Source organism: Anolis carolinensis, chromosome 1, assembly GCF_035594765.1.
Source record: "Anolis carolinensis isolate JA03-04 chromosome 1, rAnoCar3.1.pri, whole genome shotgun sequence".
NCBI lineage: Eukaryota > Metazoa > Chordata > Lepidosauria > Squamata > Dactyloidae > Anolis > Anolis carolinensis.
In genome coordinates, this window is record NC_085841.1 from 122,436,394 (window position 1) to 122,458,841 (window position 22,448).

Consider the following 22,448-nt stretch of genomic DNA (forward strand, 5'->3'; position numbering starts at 1 on the left):
TACTGGAGGGTGGGGGGTCCAAATGAGGCTTAGTGGTCACTTCAAATTGTTCAGAAAGAATGTAATCCAAAGTTAGACATCTAGTCAACAGGCCAGTCTGAGCAGCCTCAATGAAGTTTGACCAAAATCTCTGGAAATTGTATTATGACCTACAGTCTTACAGACAAATGATGATTATACTGATACAGACTCAGCTGACATCAGTGAAATGTCAAGAGGTGAAACTGATTGATGCAGTAGCCTTCCGCATGATCATTTTGCATACAATAGCCTTATGTGGAGACTACAAAAATGATTTATCATTGCAAAGATTGAATGTGTTAATTATTTTAATGGTTGATTGATGAAATAAAACAACATTATTATTCAAAACCATCTGTTTTGCTGAGTTCCCACAACAATTGCATTTGATAAATGTTTTAAATATGTTTATTTCTCATTGTGATTTGGTTTTAGAAATTATTGTTATAATATATGTATGGTGATTTGTACTTTTATAATGTTGTGAGCCACTTTGTGTTCCATTTAGGGAAAACAGCGGGATACAAATAAAATTTATTGTTGTTGTTACCTGTTTTTCCACTTTGACGACACGCCCTAGCATGCTAAGATCATCAGCTGTCTCATTCTCTGCAGCATTCTTCTCTCGACTTTTTTTATCTGGGGCAATTTGTCCTCTTCCAAGAATTTGGTCAACCCTGTAAGACAGTTAAACACACAAATATACATGCCCACTTCAATACGTAATATTTTTATTTTTGTCTTCAAGAATATTCTGATTCTGTCAGAAAGACAGTTGGTGCTGTTAATTCAGTTTTAGAGTATACCACTTGGAAATGCATTGGAGCTGCCTTAATACCATTTTGCCAGCTGCCAAATCTCAGTGACAACTGTTTGGTGTATGCACATTTATCTGTAGATACTGAGGGATGAAAGTATAGTGAGGAAGACCATAGCTTGCAATAGCCAGAAGAAAATCAATACCAAACAAGAATATTAAATGAGCAATAGGACTCGTGGCCACATTAAAGACCATGGTAATTCATACAGCAGGATTATTTTGTAGAAGGAGGTATTTTTCTTACCGCGATTGAAGACTTTTAATTCTGCACAGCATGTCCAGATGACCTGCAGAGTACTGTTCAATTACATCTTTGACATCATAGGGGCGCAAGGTTTCCTTAAACTTCCTTTTGGCGACATGAAATTTCATGATTCTATAAAAAAAAATCTGTTACTTTATATGTAAACAAATCCACAATAGAATCCACAATAGAATCACTATCAAAATATGAATAATCAATAACCCTAAATTGCAGTAATGATGAGAATTCTGTTTTCTTTTCAGCTGCTGAGAATTCTGCTGGAAATTAGCTATATTAAAATGCTTTCTGAACCAACTGCTTGAAGAACATCAGTGCCTTTGGTTGAGATAGGTCGTGAAAAGAAGTGTGTGTTGTTATAAAAATGTAAAAGCTGGATTTTGTTTTAAATGATGTCAGCAAATGATAAAATTCCAAATTTTAATCAGATTTCCAAAATACAGTGTAATACTAACAATGAAACTACAATACCTGTAATACCTGTGGATCTGGATGTGTCAGTGTTATAGTTATGCCTGCACAGGGGTAATAGGTGTGATTTAAAGCATCAGTGGGTTTTATGGGGATAAGCATTTTCTGTGAGTTCAACCTAAGACAAAAAATTAACGTGGAAAGAGCTTAAGTGGAGGAGATGGTAGATAGTAACTACAGCCTTCTCTTTGAATGTAATTAAGGCAGACCTGATTCAGAATATGCATATATTATCACCACATCGTTTGCACTTATAATTTGCATGTTCATTATAAAGTTGCTGAATTAATCATTTTAAAAGATTTTATTGGTACATTTAGTTTGTGGGTTATTAATCTGTTACATTATGTATGTTATTTGGTTTTTTTTTTCAACCTTAGAAGTTATTTTGAAAATCATATTACAGAAATTACATTTTAAATCAAGATCAAATACAATACATTGGTATGATTGTTTCCCTCCCACCCCTCCCAAAATCTACACATTACCTACAACAATTGTTCCCCATTATACTATTCCCCCCCTTCCACCCCTTCCGTTGCAGTGATCTTCATCAGTTCCTTCCTTTATGCCACCAAATCCCAAGCTTAACTTTCCTTCTCTTGCTTCCATTGGTGTAAATGAGTCCATTAAATGTTCTCTTTTGTCTTTTTCTCCAACATTTTCTTCTAATATTGTTGTTCTTCCCACTGGTTCTTGTATTTGAGGAACCATTGTCTTTGTATCAATACTCATCTGAGTAAGTGATTGTCTCACTTCTTTCAGTTCTGTTATTGCTTCATAAATTTCTACCAAGATCTGGATGAACTGATCTCTCACTGCTGGGATCTATGGCAGAATTTTCTGATTTAAATCTCCCATTTTAGCTGGTATTTCAGCTGATGTTCTTTTTTCTTATTTAAATAGATGTCTATGTTCAGCAATTACTTAGTCGTTCAAAATGGCACAGCTGTTTAGTTGTAGTTATCTTCACTTTCCTTCCTTATAGCTCTGTATTTCAGTTTCTTATATCTTCAGTGTTATGTCTTTTATGTTGTGTTTATTTCAATTTGTATATATACATTATGAATGAAATATTGATATAGTCTTAAATATTAAATGGTTTGGTATCACTGTCAGCTTTTCTCTTTGTAGTCATGTATGGCACTTTGTTGATTCAGGTGTGACCTTGAGATTGGATGTAGTCAAAACAGTGCAGGACTCTCAGCTGTCTGTCTGCTTAGTTCTTTTGAAAATGAAAACTCCTTGTATAATTATATACTTCCAAAATACGCACTTTATTTTATGTTATAAAGTAGATTTTTCTCTTGGCTCCATATAATATATTGATTATCTTAATATATGATGGTAGTCGAAACCTACTAATCGTGTGGCAAGAATATTTCTTTAACTTTTTCTCCTCTTTATAACATTGCTATAGCTTAAGGTACCCAGCAATGCCTGGGTTAATAATAATAATAATAATAATAATAATAATAACAGCAACCACAACTTTATTTATATTCCTCCCCATCTCCTCAAAAGGACTCGTGGCCACTTACAAGGCAACACAGTACAAAGTAAACACATAAAATATACAACAAAATCAATAAAACACCAAGTAACAAAATTACAACAAACAGAATTTAACATAGAACACATCAATTTAAAAGAATTTACAATAAAACACAACAATAGATTGTAGTTAAAAACAAATTGTACAAATCAAGTTTATCATACTAGTCAAAAGATGGATTTAAGAACGTCAGTAACAATTTTTATTTGAATGACTGGTTGCTGCAATTACATTTTAAGATTTAGCTCTGAGGGATTAGGTCTTTTGTAAGGATAAGAAGTATTCATAATTGAGTTTTGGATTTTAAGAATGAACCCATTAGAAAATGTATAAGACGGTGGGTAAACTACAACTTCCATCATCATCTGTCATTATTCGAAACACACCCGTATTCAAATTTGGCTATGTTGGGTATGTGTGCCAAGTGTGGTCCAGATCCTTCATTAATTGGGTACACAGTGCTTTTTGGATGCTGGTGAACTATAACTGCCAGCATCCATGGTTAATTTTCTCCAAACCCCACTAGTATTTAAAGTTGGCCATGTTGGGTTTGTGTGCTATGTTTGTTTCAGATCTATCATCGTTAGGATTTACAGTGCTTTCTGGATATAGGTGAACTACAATTCCTAAAATTCAATAGCAATTCGCCCCAAACCCCACCAGTATTTGGAGTTGGCCATTCTGTGTCTGTGTGCCAAGTTTGGCCCAGATGTATCGTTTCTTGGGTTCATAGTGCTCTCTGAATGTAGGTGAACTATAATTCCCTAAATTTTGAGGTTAGTTCCCCTGTTGGTCATTGGGGTGGGGGCAGTCTCTGTGCCAAGTTTAGTCCAGATCAGTTGTTGGTAGGACTTATAATGCTCTCTGAAAGCGGGGCTCTCTTGGAAAATACATACAAACAGAATAGATACATATGTATGTACATACATACTTTGACTTTTAAAATATATAGATAATATTGCTTACCAAAAAAGAGAAAAACACACTGAAAAGTTAAACAATTCAACATCTCTTTAATAGAATTATATTTTCAAAATAAACTCAAAACATGTAAAGTAGAGAGATTCCTCTTCCTGCTCCTCCTCCTCCTCTGGGTCAGTTATATGTTCCAGTTGTTGTTATCTTGCCAGTAGAGTTATCATTTGAAGGAAAGTTGAACATAATTAAATCTCCTACCTCAATGAACTTCCTTGTGTTGTTTCTTGTTGTCTGTTTAGTTTTTTTCCCCTGTAATTGAAACTTAGATTGAAACTTTGTTCTCAAGCTCAAGCTGGTGCACTATGACTCCCCTATACTGAAGGATGATTTCCTGCTGTTTAGCAGGTTGCTGTGCAGTGACCACTGTGTTTTGCTTCCTCATCTTAGAGAACTGTGAGGACAGGACCTTTCTCATCCGCAGCCGAATTGGAAGTCCCACCAATGTTATTTGTTTACACCAGCAACTCCTTCAACTAGTTGCTTTTAGTGGTTGCTGATTTAAAGCCCAATTCTATAATGCAATCTCTCTGAGCTAATCTTAAAATGTAATTGCAGTACCCAGTCAGTCAAATAAAAATTGTTATACTCTAACAACTTGGAAGGGTATGCTATAAATCAATTCAGTTATGAAATGCATCAAAGAGAAGAAAATGGTCATGAAATATGTTGTCTTGTTTTCTGAAGACTCAATGAGGATCAATCATGCTGTTGGCTCATAATGTTATTACCATATATTATGTTTAAAGTACATTTCCAGTTATAATTTAATAAGATTCTGTCTATTTGCTCTCAGTGGGCTATTAAAAAGTTACATTTTTGATATTAGTATTGTTCAATAGTCATCATCATAGGTGATCACTTGTGGCTGAATGTGATTGTCTTCCAAAAGCAGTCTTGGCCGTGGATCCGTAAGTGGCTATGAAGACTTATTCTGGATCCACCTGGTCTTTCACAGTGAGGCCATAGATTTTCAGGCGGAAGGCGGTTTTGACATTGTTCAATAGTATTTCAAGTGGAATTACATAAAAATGTTAATTTACATTATTTTGGGTGTGTGTGATAATCCAATACAGGCAGTCCCAAAGTTACGAACAAGATAAATTCTGTAAGTTTGTTCTTAAGTTAAATTTGTATGTAAGCCGGAACATGTACATTTTAAAGCTGTAATTCCAGTCTTTGTGTATATGTGTGTGTGTGTGTGTGTGTGTGTGTGTATATCTATATATATATAAAAGAGTGATGGCATCACGGCGACCCACAAAACAACAAAACTACAGGCCCCCCAACCTCGAAATTTGACAACACAACCCCTCATCCACGCCTCAAGGTTGATACAACAAAAAGAAAAATAAAGTCCTAATTAGAGGAAAAGGAATAATTGTTGCCAGTTAGAAGGCTAAGCTCCGCCCACTTGGTCTCCTAGCAACCAACTCAGGCAAGGGGACAGGCAGATTTACGCCTCACTTAGGCCTCTTCCACAGATTATCTAATTTGCACTGGATTATATGGCAGTGTAGGCTCAAGGCCCTTCCACACAGCTATATAACCCATTTATAATCTTATATTATCTGCTTTGAACTGGATTATCTTGACTCCACACTGCCAGATAATCCACTTCAGTGTGCAGTCGGACACAACTGGACTTCATGTCAGGGGAAAACCTTGACCCTTGACCTTAACTACCACCAATTCCTCAATACTTTATTTCCCAGACCACCAGACTTCGCCACAGCAACACGTGGCCGGGCACAGCTAGTGTGTGTGTGTGTGTGTGTGTGTATATATATATATATATATATATATTTTACATACTTTGGAAGGGCTAATGCCCCTGTGCTGTTTGTTTTGCTGTCTGTTCAGAAAATTTCACCTCACTTTCTGTCCCTGTGATCATTGGATTTTGATTTTGTCATGTCTATTTAGGTATACAGTTTTATTATTTTTTGGTTGTTTTATAATTTTATATTAAGATTGTTTTATTCACTGTTTTGATTTGCTATTTGTTTTTGGCATTGAATGTTTGCCATTTTGTCTCTTTTGCTGGAAGCTGCCCTTAGGGAGATAGGGTGGGTTATAAACAGAGGATTTTATTATTATTATTGTCTACACCAATTATATAATGCAATTTCAAGCTGCATTATATGGCAGTGTAGACGGAGTCTGAGTTAAAAGGAAGATATTACACTTAAAAGTAATTCAGACTTCTTTACAATTATGTAGTTTTTCTTATTCAACATATTAATGAGAAGTTTTGGAGTATGTTAGGTACAGTTTTTGTCATAATTACAGAAAGATTTGGTAATAGTAGTTATATTATAGTATCAATTATAACTGGATATTACAATTATATCTGGATTATAATTGCACACCACATAAACTAATTTTATATGCATGCAGACAGTTGTTTCATAAATAAATCTCTTTATGTACTCAAGTTACTGAGGTGACAGATGTTGTAACAAAAATATTTTTATCTATGGCATATTATTCTGGATTCCAAGACTGCTACTGGTAGTTTTGAAAATTAAATTATTTTTCCTAACCTTTCCACAAGGGGGCAAAGTATGGTCATTTTTCATAAATCCTGTCATCTCCATCCTATACTTGCATTTAACTCAGAACATTGTATAAAAAGCAGTGTGTTTTAATAAATGTGATTTCCTTTTAAATCAAAGAAGCAGTTGCTGCTGCCTTCTCTGACTAAAAAAGCGTACTCTGAATTGATACACTGCAGGAGGAAAATCTATTTCAAAGTATAATACTATGCATGTCTAATCAGAAGTCTTGCTTAGCAGCTTTGTTTGGAAATAAATTCCATTGAATTCAGTGGATCTTGCTTTTGGAAGGTATGTAGGGGATTCCATGGCAGATACCATCTCTTTTCTGGGTATTTAAAATTTTTTGACACTAAATGGCTATAGCAAGCATACTATCAAATATGTTATAGGTACTTTTCATCCGAAATGCAAGCCATTGTAGGATGATATCAATAGAGGAAGATCCTAATACAGTACAGGGAAATACCAATTCTGCTTTCATCAAATCTCACACATCTTAGAAGGCTATAAGCATTTTTTGTCATGCAACAGATTGCGTATCCCTTATCCAAAAAATTGGGACCAAAAGTATTTTGGATTGGGTGGTGGGGGGTTGCAATATCTGCACATACGTGAGCTACCTTGAATATCCACACCTCCACTTACATTTCATTCATTCAATACCTATGTCTTAGATGAGATGCAAGGCTAGAAAGAGACTGAGGATATGGGAAATGGTGGGGATCCAAGTGTAGTGCTCGACGCAAATCCACACCTCCCACCATTTTCACATATGATTGTGTTTCTTTTGCAAATTCTGTGATTAAAAGTATTTGGTTATTGTTGGGTAAAGTGACTTTTTGATGTCACCATGATGAATTCCATAACAGTACATTTTGGCTGAGCCTCAGGATGCATCGCAACATAAGCAATTTCTGGAAAGCTCACTGGACTTCTAGTACAAATCACACTGTTGTCTTGACTTGGTACCATTGCTGCATACATAGAGTCACTTTAGTTGTTAAGAAGATTTCAGAAAAACTAAAATGGGCCTTAAAAGAATCAGTTACAAAATGCAAATAATCAAATTCTAAACTTTTGAGAAACTTTGCAAAAACAAGGAGAGTGAATACCTTTGCTATTCCATGAGGTTCATTAGCTATGAAACAAGGTAAAGTTTTGACTTGTTTTTGGAGAATTGAAATATGAGATAAGATTATACCTCATGGAGCAACAATTTCACCTCAGAGATCATTTGACAGATTTGTTTACCATTAGTAAAATTAGCATATATCTCGCATGTCTTTAGCTATTTAAATATGCTCAATTTAAATTTTCAAGGAAAAAAAGTTACAGAAAGATAGAAGCAATTACAAAAGAGTTGAAATTATGGTATCCTTAAACTATTGAATTGAAACTATGAAACAGTTCCAGACTTCACAAATCTTCCTGGTTCTACCAATGGAAGAGTTCTCTGAGTTATGGCATTTAAGGATTTTCAACTAATGTGTAAACTCCAATTTTAGTTAATTTGTATGAACTGGAGGAGCACACAGCAGAAGAGGAAGGCAAGCTTGTAGAAAAGCTCATGGATTGTGTTTCCAAATTACTGGGCTCATAAACAGATGTTTGGAACTATTAAAGAGGACTATGAAAGCACCGATTCCTTTCAAAATAACATACGTGTGGATGTTCATTCTCTACTCTTGTTAATCTTAAAAACAGGCCATGATTTGGTGTTCAAGTATTATTTGTATGGAATAATTCAACTAAAATATAATAGGATTGTGTGTATTTATCTATTTTTTCTTCCTCTCAAAATTTGTAGAACTTTAATGAGCAACTTTAAATAAATACTTGATGCACTTTGGGGTTTTACATCTTGAGTTAAGTCTTGGTGATCTGCAGCAAAATATTTTAAAGGGATTCATTTATTATGCCAAAGAAGATGTCTGTCAAATTTGAAATGGTCTGACATGTGGTTTTTAGCTGGATATGACTGACAGATGCAAATTCAAAACCTAAATTTGTAATACATCAGAAATATGAATTCTGATGTCACTAGGATTTAAAGCTAACGTCACTGGGTTCTCCCAGGGTGGACTAAGCTCTCATCTTTCATTATTCTATTCTTTTGTTAATTAAACATTAGTAACTACTCACAGTGACCCGTTGAGAAGTTGACCCAGGATTTCCGGTTTGATTTTTAAAATTAAATTTTCTAGATTTATACATGAGTGTATAGGGCATTTTATTTGCGTTAGCATATTGAGAATCCGTCTGACTTTCATGCATCCAAGACATCACTGGCTGCATTCACAGGTAACTTCTGCTCCAATTGGCTGGTTCAAAAAGATTGGTTTCTCCTAAGTCTGTTTTAGATTAACACGCTTTGGTGTTATACCCATATCCTAAACTGTGGTTAGCTATAATTTGTTGAAATAAATCAGTCTCATAACCCACAGTTAGCTTTTTTCAATATTGGAAAAAAGAGCAAAGGCACTTCATGTGGCACAAGATCAAGAAACAATACATTTTTCCAGTGCTACTTATTTCTACTAGAGTCTGAAGCTTTTCAAAAAAGATATTTTCCTTCTTCAGAAGTTGATTAGGAAACAAGAATATAATTATGTACAAACATACATTTATATTACCACTTCAAAAGGGTTACTAAATGGCTAAAGTACAAAAATTCTAAAAATGGAGTTTACCAAAGGAACAGGACATGCATCTCAAATATGGTTTTATTCGTTAAAAAGCTGGAATATTTCAGTCTGTGTGTAAGAATGATTTCTTCACAGTTTTATTTTATCCAGGAATCAAATTCAAAGCTAATTCAAACAAACATAAGACTCCCATATTCCTGCCTCTCTGTGCTATAGTGGTTGCCTTTCTTTGTGATAAGGCTGTTATCATGATGATGTGTGAGCAAGAAGCCTTCAAAACCTTAAATCACCCATGCCTTGGAATTCAAGTTTTGAGTTATACTGGAATACATATAGTCTAAATCAGTTGTTTTCAACCTGTGGATCCCCAGATGTTTTGGCCTTCAACTTCCAGAAATCCTAACGGCTGATAAACTGGCTGGGATTTCTGCAAGTTGAAGGCCAAAACACCTGGGGACCCACAGGTTAAGAACCACTGGTTTATTTATTTCCAGCATTTATACCCTGCCCTTCTCACCCAAAGGGACTCAGGGCAGCTTACAACAATTGGCAAAATTCAATGCCTAAATCATAATCTTTACAAATAGTACTTCCGTTGGTGAGTGGGGCCAAGTCTATCATTATTTGTATATAAACATATACACATTAGATGTAATATTACAAGCATTTGTTTTTCTGTTTTTTTTTTTACTGTTCTTCATTTCAGCTACCAAAAGACTAGTATTTCCTTGAAAGCAGCTGGGCTCAAACTCGGTCCAAGTAATTCCTCTCCATCAGTGTACCAGAGGTTTGATAGTTTTTTTCTTGTTAAAACATTTTCAACTCACCTGATAGCTCGGATTACCGTTTTGAGTGGTGGAGTCAGATCTTCCACTGATACATCACACTGACATCCTCTCTCATCATATACATCCTCGGTACCAAGACTAGCTTCAGCTGCAACAAAGAAATTCCACATAAATAATAAGTATACAGTATCTATATAAAATGCAAATTTCCATCGTAAGATTAATAGCATTGATTGATCAATACAATTAAACGGAGATTAAAGGACACTTTTAAACAAAAATAAAACACTTCAATACATGGTTGTACCAAACATTGTCTTTCTGGATTTAGGGTATGGATGTGCTAAATGTAGCCCTCCAGATGTTGCTGGACTGCAACTCAAGTTCTGATGCCCAGGAATGAAGCAAATGGCAAAGAATGCAGGGACTGGCAATCTAGCATCATCTAAAAGATTGCATTTTGTCTATTTCTGATCTTACCTAATACATTTGCATAAGGAACAAGTTTCTTTTCTGTTTATACAAAGACTACAACACGAAGCATTGGATTCAAACCACAGAAGATTCCACCTAAACATTAGGAAAAACTCCCTGATGACAAGAGCTGTTCAACAGCACAATATGCTGCCTTGGGTTGTGGCTGATTCTCCTCTTGAGGTTTTCATGGCTAGATGGCTCTCTGTTGGAAGCGCTTTGATTATGCGTTCCTGCAGCATGGGGTTGGAGTGGATGGCCCTTGTGGTCTCTTTTAACTGTAATTTTATGATTCCATACAAGTTATTTCAGCTTTGACTGTGTTTGGACTGGTTAAACAATTGCATGCACTGATATTCTGCAGCATTTTACTTGATAGCTTTATTTATTTATTTATTCATTCATTTATTTACAGTATTTATATTCTGTCCTTCTCACCCCAAAAGGGACTCAGAGTGGATCACATTGCACATATAAGGCAAACATTCAATGCCATAACATAGAACAGAGACAGACGCAGGCATGGGTAGGCCTTGAACTCATGACCTCTTGGTCAGTGATTTGTTGCAGCTGGCTGCTAACCAGCCTGTGCCACAGCCTGGCTTTGGAGAGAATGGAGCTACAAACATGGCTATTCTGTTTCTCTCTTCACTTCTTTCAGAGTTAATAACTGAGATATCTATCTATTCAAAAGAACAGATACATTTTAATCATCCTATTTGATGTTTATTGAGAGCTGCTAAATTCTGCTATTAAAGGTGCATTGCTCAATTCAAGGTGCAGGTTTTGACCTATAAAGCCCTATACGGCTCGGGCCCTACCTATCTCTGTCATCGCATCTCCTCCTATGAGCCAGTGCGGACCTTGAGATCATCCGGGGAGGCTCTTCTCACACTCCCACTACCGTCTCAAGTGTGGCTGGTGGGGACGAGGGAACGAGCCTTCTTGGCAGTGGCCTCCCGGCTCTGGAATGCACTGCCAAAAGAGATCAGGCAATCCCCTACATTATCCAATTTCCATAAGGAACTGAAGACCAGGTGGTGTTGGCAGGTTTCTGAGTAATTACATTGAAATACCGCCAATTTCTGGGCCTGAAAATGTTGCACAAGATTTCTCTAGCCTAAAATGATACATTTTAATATATTGGGTTTATGGTTCCCATCCCCTTGATCAGGTCATGTAAGTGTTATTTATTGCTATAATTGTATTATTTTACTTTGCTTGATAATGCGTTACTATGTTGTTATGTAATGTTTGTGTTGTTTTTATGATTGGAAACCGCCCTGAGTCCCATCCGAGAGATAGGGCGGTATATAAATAAAGTTATTATTATTATTATGATCTAAAAATCTCACTTATATCTCAGTTCCGCTGACACACTGAAAGAGTGTCCAAAGTAAAGTCCAGTCTCATCTGTTTACAAGAGAAAAGGTACATCATGGTGCTAAATGAGTATTTGGCAAGGTTTGTTTCCAAAGAAGCCCATTATTACTGTGGGACACATTTCCCATTGCCAGAGATAGATGTAGCCCCTTTCAGCTTAAATCTATATCACTAGTGGTTGCTAATGGCTTTCATATCAGTAGGCAGTGAATCTGGTTTTAGACTGAATTTTCAAGAAGCTATACAAAACCTTTAAACCTATTTTGGAGATAGGGTTCAGCAACTTGGATAGCTACCTTATTGATGGGGAAGCTACCTGATGCATGGAGAGATTACTATATTGCCCTATCCTCCAGGTAGTGCAATCCAAAACTGGATAGCTTCATCTAGTAACTTCACGTTGATTTTAAAAACTGAATCCAGGAAAACCCTGTAAATCAAAGGCCATACAATTGGTGCAGTTTCTGTGATTGGTCATCCAGACATTACTGAAAAACAATTAACACTGTAATTTCTAACCTTACATTACACATGCAAAACAGAAGAATATTGTGATCCAAGCATGAACATAAGGATTACATTCCCACCCATTTCATGGAAATTAACCAAGTTACCGAAATTCTAAATCTCATTCTGTTCTAAAATTTGTCTAGAATCCTGATTGAAATAGATACAATAAACAGATGCTTGCAAGATTATCTGGAACTGACAAGTCACTCCCATCCCTGAAATATTTATTTAAAACCCATGAGCTCTATATTTCTTCAGTATAAGCCACACATTTATCTTCTTGAGTACAAAAGTGACTTTGTCACCTCACAAAAGCAGATATCTTACGTCTTGGGGTCACAGGTTTCAATACAAAATGATCTGAAGATGAATATGTTACCTCTCTGCACAATATTCAACACAAAATGATTAAATGATGGAGAGCTACTTTTCCCATTGATCTGTGGTGGCAGTTCTAACTCATGGATAATATAAATGATTTTCCCCCAAAGTGCAATGCTACTTCATCAACTGTTATTCAAAAAGAATCTGAAGATTCTTGTGAGGCAGATTTCTGGTATGTTGCATGGACACATTGATGGTAATCTCTGATTGCCATAGAGCAAACATTTAAACTATGCTTGCATGTGCTAACTGGAGGAGTCTTTTCCTCTTGCTGTTATCATAATCTTAACTGTAAAGCTGCTCTCAATTCATCAGAAAACTAAAGGATGGAGGTAATTTTTCGGTTAGGTCAAGTGTCTCTGGCAGTAATTCTTCCAATGGCTCAGGTCACTCTCTAAAAGATTGCTAATCCAAGCAGAAGTTTTTTGCTCTCAGTCTTTGGATGATGATAGCCTTCTTGATCTATAGGGTATACAGTGGATTATCACCAGAAATATCACCCCTCTGTTCCACATACATATTTTTTTGCTCATGAATTGAAATGGAGTGAGGTTTTGAGCCTTTCCTTTAATTATGAATTTGATTGAATCTAAGGAAAGAGTCCATATAATTTCTCAAGGTATATGAATGAAGGCAGAGGTATACACCCTCTTGTCTTTAAAAGCAGTATCAGGAGCAGCCTTTTTTCAGCAGAAATATTGTAATTATAGCATAGTGTTTCTCACTTGTATATTTGGCTTCACACTTGTGAAAGCCTTTCTTTCTTAACCCTAATTGTAAACCAGATGCCAACCACAACAAATTAGATATTTAATATTTTAAAAATCTTACTATCTGGCACTGGCTTGGGCTGTGAACTCTTCAAACGTAGAGAAGGTCGGAATCGTGTGCGGTCATTGAAACTCCAGCTCTTTTGCACTTTTGTTGGACTGCCCTCTGCAGTAATATCTGTACTTGGCGATCTCCTGTCGCAGGCAGAAGGCTGTCTGTTCTTGATACTCTGTCCTCTTGGGCTAGCCATCCGTACCCGTTCTTTAAAGCTCAGCTTCTGACTGTGAAAGCAGAAGATGCATTTTACTTCATACTTCATTCATTCCAATACATCAATACACTGTACTTTTGTATCAATCATCCTAATTGATAGAGAAGTATGCCCCCTCACTACAAGTGAGAAAGGGCTTGCCTATCTGTTTTAAAGAAAGCTTTGTAGACCAGCTCCTTCCATTGAAACCAACAGAGAAGCTAATCTGGGTAGGGAAATATGCCAATGCCAGAATCTCTAACTGGATTGCTGGTTCCTGGACTGAGACCTGAGATCTCTAAGACCAATGAGAGAGAGTGTGTGATGCTCCAGGCTACAGATGGTTCCCAGGAAATATGTGGCTCACCTCTCCTTGGCAGTGGTTTCAAGACTTAACTGCGGTGTAATATACCTTGTCACTAAATTAACCATATAAGCATTCTGCTTCACATAAGGGACAATGGGGCTATGTACATTTCTAACTGATTTATGTTGTCTCTAGTTGACTTTGAGACAATATCATTCATTTTCAGTGGTAAAGCGAGTCTATATTTATTTTGTTTAACCTACTGGGAAAAAATGTTTATACCTTGTATTACAAATAGAAAACTAAACAGAAAAACTTATTAAACAAGCTCTTAACAATGCTTCAGCTTTCAAATTCTAAATAAATATCCCTCTTTTTCAAATTACACAACAGTATAATTTTTAACAATATGTATTTGAATAATATTTTACAAGTGCTTTTATTTTTGCATGCTGTTGGTTAGAGACAAGCAGGCAAGATTAATAGTGTTATTCATGCATGTTGCCAACACATGACACTTTTCAACACTCCACAACCAGTATTAGCAAACATTACATTTCACATCCCTTGTTGCTTACAATACTCATTCAGATCTCTCTCTCTCTCTCACACACACACACACACACACACACACACACACACACATCTATGAACAAATATTGAAATAATTAACAGTACGAATCATTACTGGGATAAGCAGTTCATGAGAATGTGACATTACACTGGCAATTTTCTCGCAAGGTATACAACCTTGTAATGAGCTGCGACTGAAAAAATAACACATTTTTTCTGCCTTGTACCATACAGATTGAGATTTCAGGTCTCAAAAAAGATGTAGGCCGCATGTTTGTAGATTGTTTCCTCTTGTTCACTTGTACTTAAAAGATAATTTAGACTGGTAAACTGCAAAGTGCTTAATATTTGTCCACATTTTCATGTTTTCTAAAGTTAACACTTCATAAATAAACATTTATTTGAACATTAATAATAGCAGCACATGGCACACGTAAACGTATTTACTTAGAAATACGCCCCTTTGCATTAAATGTTGTGTACTCTCTAGCAAATGTGTTTAAGGTCATTGCCACAGTCGCTGTTCTATCATTGCGACACAAAGGGAGATCCCTAACTATATAAGGGATTGTTTTGGCATTTGTAGGATAAATGCACCCATAGTACTGATAAAGGTTTTCTAAATGGGCAATCACGTAAAAAGGGGCTTAGGCAAAAAGAGGTTATTTGCACTTCAAGTGGAGAAACATCTGAAGCCTGGCCCTATTGATGTCCTTACAATGAGGACACAGAGTTCCTGTAGAAACAAATCTTTTGGGGACATTAAGGCACGTGTGGCAAGGATTATCTGCCTGTTGCTATAGCTGCTAATCAGGTTGAGGTCCTGCCTGTTCTGCTTATGCCATGGTCCTTGCATCTTAGGCCAGCGTGACAGTGAAATATATCTTAAATGGAAATGTATTCTGTAACGATTAGCTTTAAAAACATTGTTCCCCTTCTTAGTGGACTAACCAGCTGCAATCTAAAAAAGAAATGTTTCTTGTCATGATTATACAAAAAGCTGATATAATGAGACACTGTGATTATGAAGTTTCTAGATCATGAAATAATTATACATGCAACTTAGTATATCTGATTCCATAAACAAGCATAGCTCAGGCAAGACGCAGTGTACCGAATAACAGCAAAACAAGCACATGCTGGACAGCTTCTAAGATCATGTTACAAACTGTAATAAAATAAAATATCTGAAGCATGGTACAAAGGTATCTTTTTATTAGACAGTCCAGAGTTCCTTTATCAGAATAATATGAACATGGTCTTTTTTGAACACATGAAAGTGGGCATTTCTTGAAACAAGCATGAAATAGGCCCTGGAACCTTAATATTTGCTACTTCTGAAGCACTTCTTTCAATATAGCTCTTTTGCTTTCCTGTGTGTGTGTGTGTGCGCGCGTGTGCGCGTTTATATGTATGTGGATACACACACACACACACACACAACTCCAAATTCTGTTATGAAACTTTGATTGGTGAGACTGCTGTAAAGTTACATCCGTTCCGATCAAATAAGTAATGGGGGTCAAATGAAACCAGTAATCCCTGTAATTCCTCAGTTACATATGTCTAAACACTGTATTTAATTGCCCTCACCTGTTGTTTCAACACTATGCACCAAAATTTGGGATTCTGTAAAACTTAGAAAGCATTATTGATTTGATTTATATCCTTTCTCCCCAAAGGGTACTCAAAGCAGCTTACAACACTACAATACATACAGTATGCATGCATGACGTTTTTGTTGATAGGCTTAATAATTGGTTTGCATGTTTGCATGACAATATGGTTATGTCCATACTAAGGTTATTTTATTCAGAAACAAAAACAGCAAACTATTAACAAGTATTAATATTTCTTTCCTAAATGAAATTCAATACATGAAGTAAGATTTTTCATTACTATTCTTCTGTATTAATTCATTGCAACTTATTATAATCATGGTCTGCTGAAACTAAAAGAATGAAGTGTTGTATAATATCAGTATGCATCTCATCACTGCAAATGGAACAAGTACAAATGGACATTATTATAGTTTGTTTATTCCATTGCAGGGAAGGGTGAAGGAAAATATCGGTACCAGGAGTCTGTGTATAGATGCAATCATGTTAAAAAGACAGCAGCATATAAGTGAGGCTTCGGATTGCAGGGAAATTTGGAACTCCTGTTAGAGAAAACCGGAAGGAATAATGGTCAAGCACGGAAAAGCAGACTTCATAGCTATATCGTATTGTCTCTTTCTTTCTATTATTCCTTCTTGTAAATTTTGTAGTGCAGATTCATATAACACAGTTTAATACAGTTAAACTGCATTATGAAACTGCATTATATGGCCGTGTAGATTGGTACTAAATTGTCTGAACCAGATTAAAAGAAAAACTAATTCATTGTTTTCTAAGTGTTTCAATTTCTCTTCTAAATCTAATGGGTGTGGGATCAATATTAAGGCCATGGCAAAGATGATCAACCTTCTGTAGCGAAAACCAAAATTCTTCCTCTATTTGGTGTAGGAGTAACATGGTCTTCGCCACTGATAGCAGTTTCAGGGGCAGGGTTCTGGGGATTCTAGTAGGAGTACCATATTTACTTGAATCTAATGCTCACCATTTTTGGCTAAATTACCTTTCCAAAATTAGAGTGCACATTAGATTCGCGTAATATGGTGATCTTAGTGCTGAGCCAAAGCAAAAGGGGAAGCTACTTCAGGAGCACCTGGAGCTCCTATTTGGGGGATGTTACCTCTAATTTAATTGCTATGGCTCAATGCTATGCAATTCTGAGATTGGTAGTTTGGCGAGGCATTAGCATTCTTTGGCAGCCCTCATGACTCCATAGCATTGAACCAAGGCAGTTAAATTGGATTCATTCTACAGCATAGATGGACCCCATTTCTTTTCCATTGCTGAAAGCTTTGGTGCTCCAACACTTTTGTTTTTTAAAGAAGGAATCTTAAGCAGATAGCTATTGTAATGTGCACTTTTTGGGTCAAATTATAAAGAGCGCACCTTTTTCTGCTGCACATTACATTCAGCAACAATTTTTTTTTGCTTTCAGGGTTTTGAAAATAGGGGTGTGCATTAGCTTTGATAGCGTAGTAGACTCGAGTAATACGGATATTATCTTCTCCTTATTCAACACCTCCATGAATGTTTTTTAAAGGAAAAAGCAGATACTTTAAACACAATCACATACATCTGGAGCAGTGGTTCTCAACCTGGGGTCCCCAGATGTTTATGGCCTTCAACTCCCAAAAATCCTAACAGCTGGCAAACTGGCTGGGATTTCTGGGAGTTGTAGGCCAAAAACATCTGGGGACCCCAGGATGAGAACCACTGATCTGGAGTAAGGAAAGTGTGCTCTGCAGCTCTGGAAGTAACAACAGTCCCAGGCCCATCCAAATGCATGCACATATGCAAACACCATTCCTGGTCCCCATCAGAATCCTTTAAAATACATTATTTCCTCTGTGTTGTCCCTAAAAATATGACAGAAGGTGGCATGAAGTCATTTGCCATTTTGAAGAGAAAACAAAATACAAACAGGGTAATTAGGTGTATGGGGTGTTGATGGTTCAGCCTGTGACAGCATCAGAGATGGAAATTTGGCTTCCATGTGGTTGTCCATTGCTGACATCAATGTATTATCTAGTTTAGTGCCTGAAGTCTGGTTTACATGTGGCTAGATTTGATGTTATCAATAAATGAAACTTATAGCTATGTTCTGTTTCGGATCAGGAAACCTCCTTTAACACCACTTCATAGAAGCCAGTGGCTATAGATGAAACAACAGCCTTTTAAGGGTATGAACAGGTCTTCAGAGTAGGAGTGTCTAGCAGAACTATGCTGGACAACCTTTGTAAAGGCTCTTTTGAAAAGCCACAGTTCCCTTTTCCTTTTCCATTCAAAATTCTGTTCAAGTTTTTGACATATTCTGCTATGCCTGGGGCACATCTACACTGACCATTCAGCTCCGTGGTGGTCAAACTATGCACAGTACTGATTCAGGGTAATGTGGGGCAAAGCCTTGACCCACATTAACCAAATTCATGTGGTACTCTGAATATTGGCCCAGAATTTAGAACAACCTGTGATGTTGGGACCATGTAAATAGTTGGACTGGTTCTGAGACAGAACTGACTGCAACTGTTTACACTGCCATCCCATGTTTCCTAGAGTAGGGTGACCCACAGATAAGGGATGATACTTATCATCACCTCTCATTCTCCTTGTTGTAGCAGTCTCCAGGTATGACACAGATCCTGGTGGTTGGCCATTACCTGCAGTGATATTGGCCAGGGCAACTGGACAATTTGAGAAGATGGGGGAGAGGAGAATATGATTCCTTCTCTCCCCCTTGTTGTTCTGTCCAACATCACTTCTGGGTGCCCAGGGGTGGTGGCAGCTGTATAAACTGTGCCAGATTGCTCTGGATAATAGGTCAGTGTAGAGCCACCCTAAGTCTGACCTTGGGGTGACTTGACCAGATTCTCCTGTACCTTCAGTTATATTGTCTTGCCAGTCAATGCCATTGCTGAGGGCTATAAACAAAAAGCATGGTCAGAACATATCACCGATTATTTATACATTAATATATAATTTCTGTATTACTAACGTTAGAGGAAAGCCAAAGACAAATGACTATCATAAAAGGAGTCTTTTTGGTGACAGTGTTCCCCATGTGAAATACTCATTAGGGATCTACCTTTTAGGTAAAGGTAGGTAAAGGTTTTCCCCTGACGTTAAGTCCAGTCATTTCTGACTCTGGGGGTTAGTGCTCATCTCCATTTCTAAGCCGAAGAGCTGGCGTTGTCCGTAGAGACACCTCCAAGGTCATGTGGCTGTCATGACTGCACGGAGCGCCGTTACCTTCCCACCGGAGTATTGATCTACTCACACTGGCATGTTTTCGAACTGCTAGGTTGGCAGGAGCTGGAGCTAACAGCGGCCGCTCACGCCACTCCCGGGGCTTGAACCTGGGACCTTTCGGTCTCCAGCTCAGTGCTTTTACACACTCCGCCACCGGGGCTCCTTATCTACCTTTTAGTAGTAGGCAAAATCCCCCATCTTTTCACATATAATTTTATTCCCAGGTGTTGTAGGGATTTTTTATTACTTCTGGCTTTTAGCTTCCTTTTTGTATTTCAGTCACTGCATAGGTGGGGACTGCTTCCAGGACTATAACTTAAAAGCAAAATAAAATAAATTATAATAAATAATTACAAATGTGAGGAAATGTGTAGAGAAGATAGACCTGATTTAGTAAAATGGGTAGCTGTGGAACTAGTTGTCCAGCTAGAAGAAGAATTTGGAAATAGAAGTTAATAAAGACAAGAGACTGTGTTCTTTAATGTGTGCAGTTTTATGGTTAAAATAGAGAGGCTCACATCCAAATTTCCCATTGCCATGATGAGTGGCCTGAGTACAGATTACAGTCATTAAAGGAATGTAGTTAAAACAGCCAGAATTTAGCAATCTTGTGCCATACTTAATGAACTCTAGCAGAACTATAACGGTGCTATTTCATGTGCTTTAAGCAGTTTCGATTATCTAGGGTCAAGACTAGATTTCCATTAGAAAAGCTCATAGGGAGCCGACCCAGTAAATGAGAGGAATATAATATCCAATTTTCTGTCCAGTAATGGCTAGTGTTTCCCTGTCAATGGGGCAGGAAATCAATTATGTGTTTTAGCCTGAGATTCAAAGGAACTATCCAATATACTAGAGCTATTGTAGGGAAAAGATACAGCACTTTGCATATCTTCTTTAAGGTTCAGACTAAAACCTGGAATTGATTCATTGCTTCACTAACAGAGAAGCCGTCAGCTACCACTGGTTCCATCCTATCAGTTACAACAGTGTGCTTCTAACACAGCTTGTAGAGATGTGTATGTGTGTATGTTTTAAGGCACAAAACAAGCTTTTTCAATTTCTATCTGCTCGATGTCAGATTAATTATCCTCGGTTGCTCATATTAACAAGGATGTATCCAAAGAGCAGTAGATGTTTATCTGAAATATTTCCTACTGCCATGTTTGCTCTCACTTTCTGGCCTCAGTTTATATAATGAGACTATCGAGGAAGGGGTTAAATCCTTACCCCTGAGTAATGGTCCTTTGCCTTTGATATAGCCCATCTTAAATTTGTTTCATGTTATAGTTTTATATCCAGCTTACTAGTGGATTTAAAATTCCATCTGAAAACATTTCTCTCATCTGTGGGAATTCAGCTGATAAGTCTAAGAAGCAGCAGCGTGCAAAAGGAAATGCTGGAGTTTTGATACATATCCCTCAAGCAACTGTACATGATACAGGAGTATTAATCTCAGTGCCTTCCTCTGTATAACAGAAGTAAAGATAAGAAAACGATAGTAGAGTTTAATGTTTGCATAATTTCACCTTCCTAAGTAACTCCAAAAAGCACAATTATTTAGTATGGTTTAAATGTATTTTTTTAAATATTGAAGTAGACTGGGAAACTTATTCAAAAATAGAAATCTGCTTGTACCTTTTGAAAATTTCCTTAGGATTATTTTCTAAATGTAATCTAGCATTAAAATTTGAGTATAATTAATGAATTAAAATGTAACATCCTCCACAAAACTAGGAGACTTGATATGTTTTGATATTTGTCTAAATTTGTCTGGAAAACATTAGATTCAAATTATCTCTCCTATTTAAGAATGAGTTGTTGTTTTTCTCTTTTGATTTCTTTTACCTATATACACCCTAAAGCAGAACTTTCCATTGTGACACGTTAGGAAAACAGCCAGGATACCATTAATTCTGCTGAATTGAATTCAATCTTTGTAGGACAGGGTAACCTGAACTTCAGTTGGCTTTTGTAAATTACTGTGAACATTTAGATTTTATGTCACTATATAATTCTTGTCTGATTCTGTCTGACTACATTGGTTTAGGTTATTGATGTCATACTCAATTCGCTGATATTAGGTTAAATTTGATGTTAGGTTTTTTACGCTGTATTAATATGTGGGATGTTGTAGTAGAGCCTGTGAGTAATGTTACAAATAGTAGTATGGGTGCCAGAAGGGGAAAAAGGGTTACTCGGGAGCAGGAATCCGATGATGAGCAGCAGAGAAAGAAGATCCGGGACATACTTACAGCACCTACAGATGAAGAGTTGTTTGAGGGATTCTCTGGGAATGATGGGTCAATGAGTGAAGGAGAAGAAGGAGACACCATGGACTGGACTAAGATAAGAGAAGTGCAAGCTATTTGTGAGGCACCAACAACTAGTGATACCTTTATGGGGTTCTCTGGGAGTGAAGACTGGCAATCAGGGGATCCAACTGATTCTTGGGGGGATCTAAGTCTTGACAGGAGATGGAGGAATTGGAGGGAGAGTCAAAGGAATTCATGTGAAGAGCTGGGAGCAGCTGTAGGAGATGGTTATGGGGCGGTGGTCAGTTCATCCTCTGATGATGGTTTGTAGATAAAAGTAGGTTCAGGGGTGAGGGGTCTTTGCAGAAGGTAAGGTGGTAATGTGCTGGGTGCTGTGTATTGGGAAAGTTTCTTGTAGTCTTGCTGCTGCCTGTTTCATGTTCGGTGTTGGACTCTGATCTGCAGTTTGGACCTGAACCGGTTTGGCTGGAGACGCTGCTTCTGCAAACACTGGAGCAAAGCTGCTTTGGATTCCTCCTGCTTCGACCTTGGACTTTGGCTGACAACACTTCTCTTCTTGC

General features: G+C 37.1%; 1 protein-coding gene across 5 annotated transcripts in view; it reads right to left on the reverse strand.

Annotated features, from left to right (window-relative positions):
- Positions 1-22,448, reverse strand: part of kcnq5 (potassium voltage-gated channel subfamily Q member 5) — a 425,255-nt gene that overhangs the window by 6,170 nt on the left and 396,637 nt on the right. For 3 of the 5 annotated variants that reach the window (XM_016996619.2, XM_008118729.2, XM_062969057.1), the window contains 4 exons: positions 13,681-13,901; positions 10,138-10,246; positions 1,086-1,217; positions 572-698 (listed from right to left, as the gene is read on the reverse strand). In XM_016996619.2, the coding sequence (XP_016852108.1) occupies positions 572-698; positions 1,086-1,217; positions 10,138-10,246; positions 13,681-13,901 (589 nt within the window). The other 2 variants (XM_062969058.1, XM_062969059.1) reach the window with 2 other exon arrangements.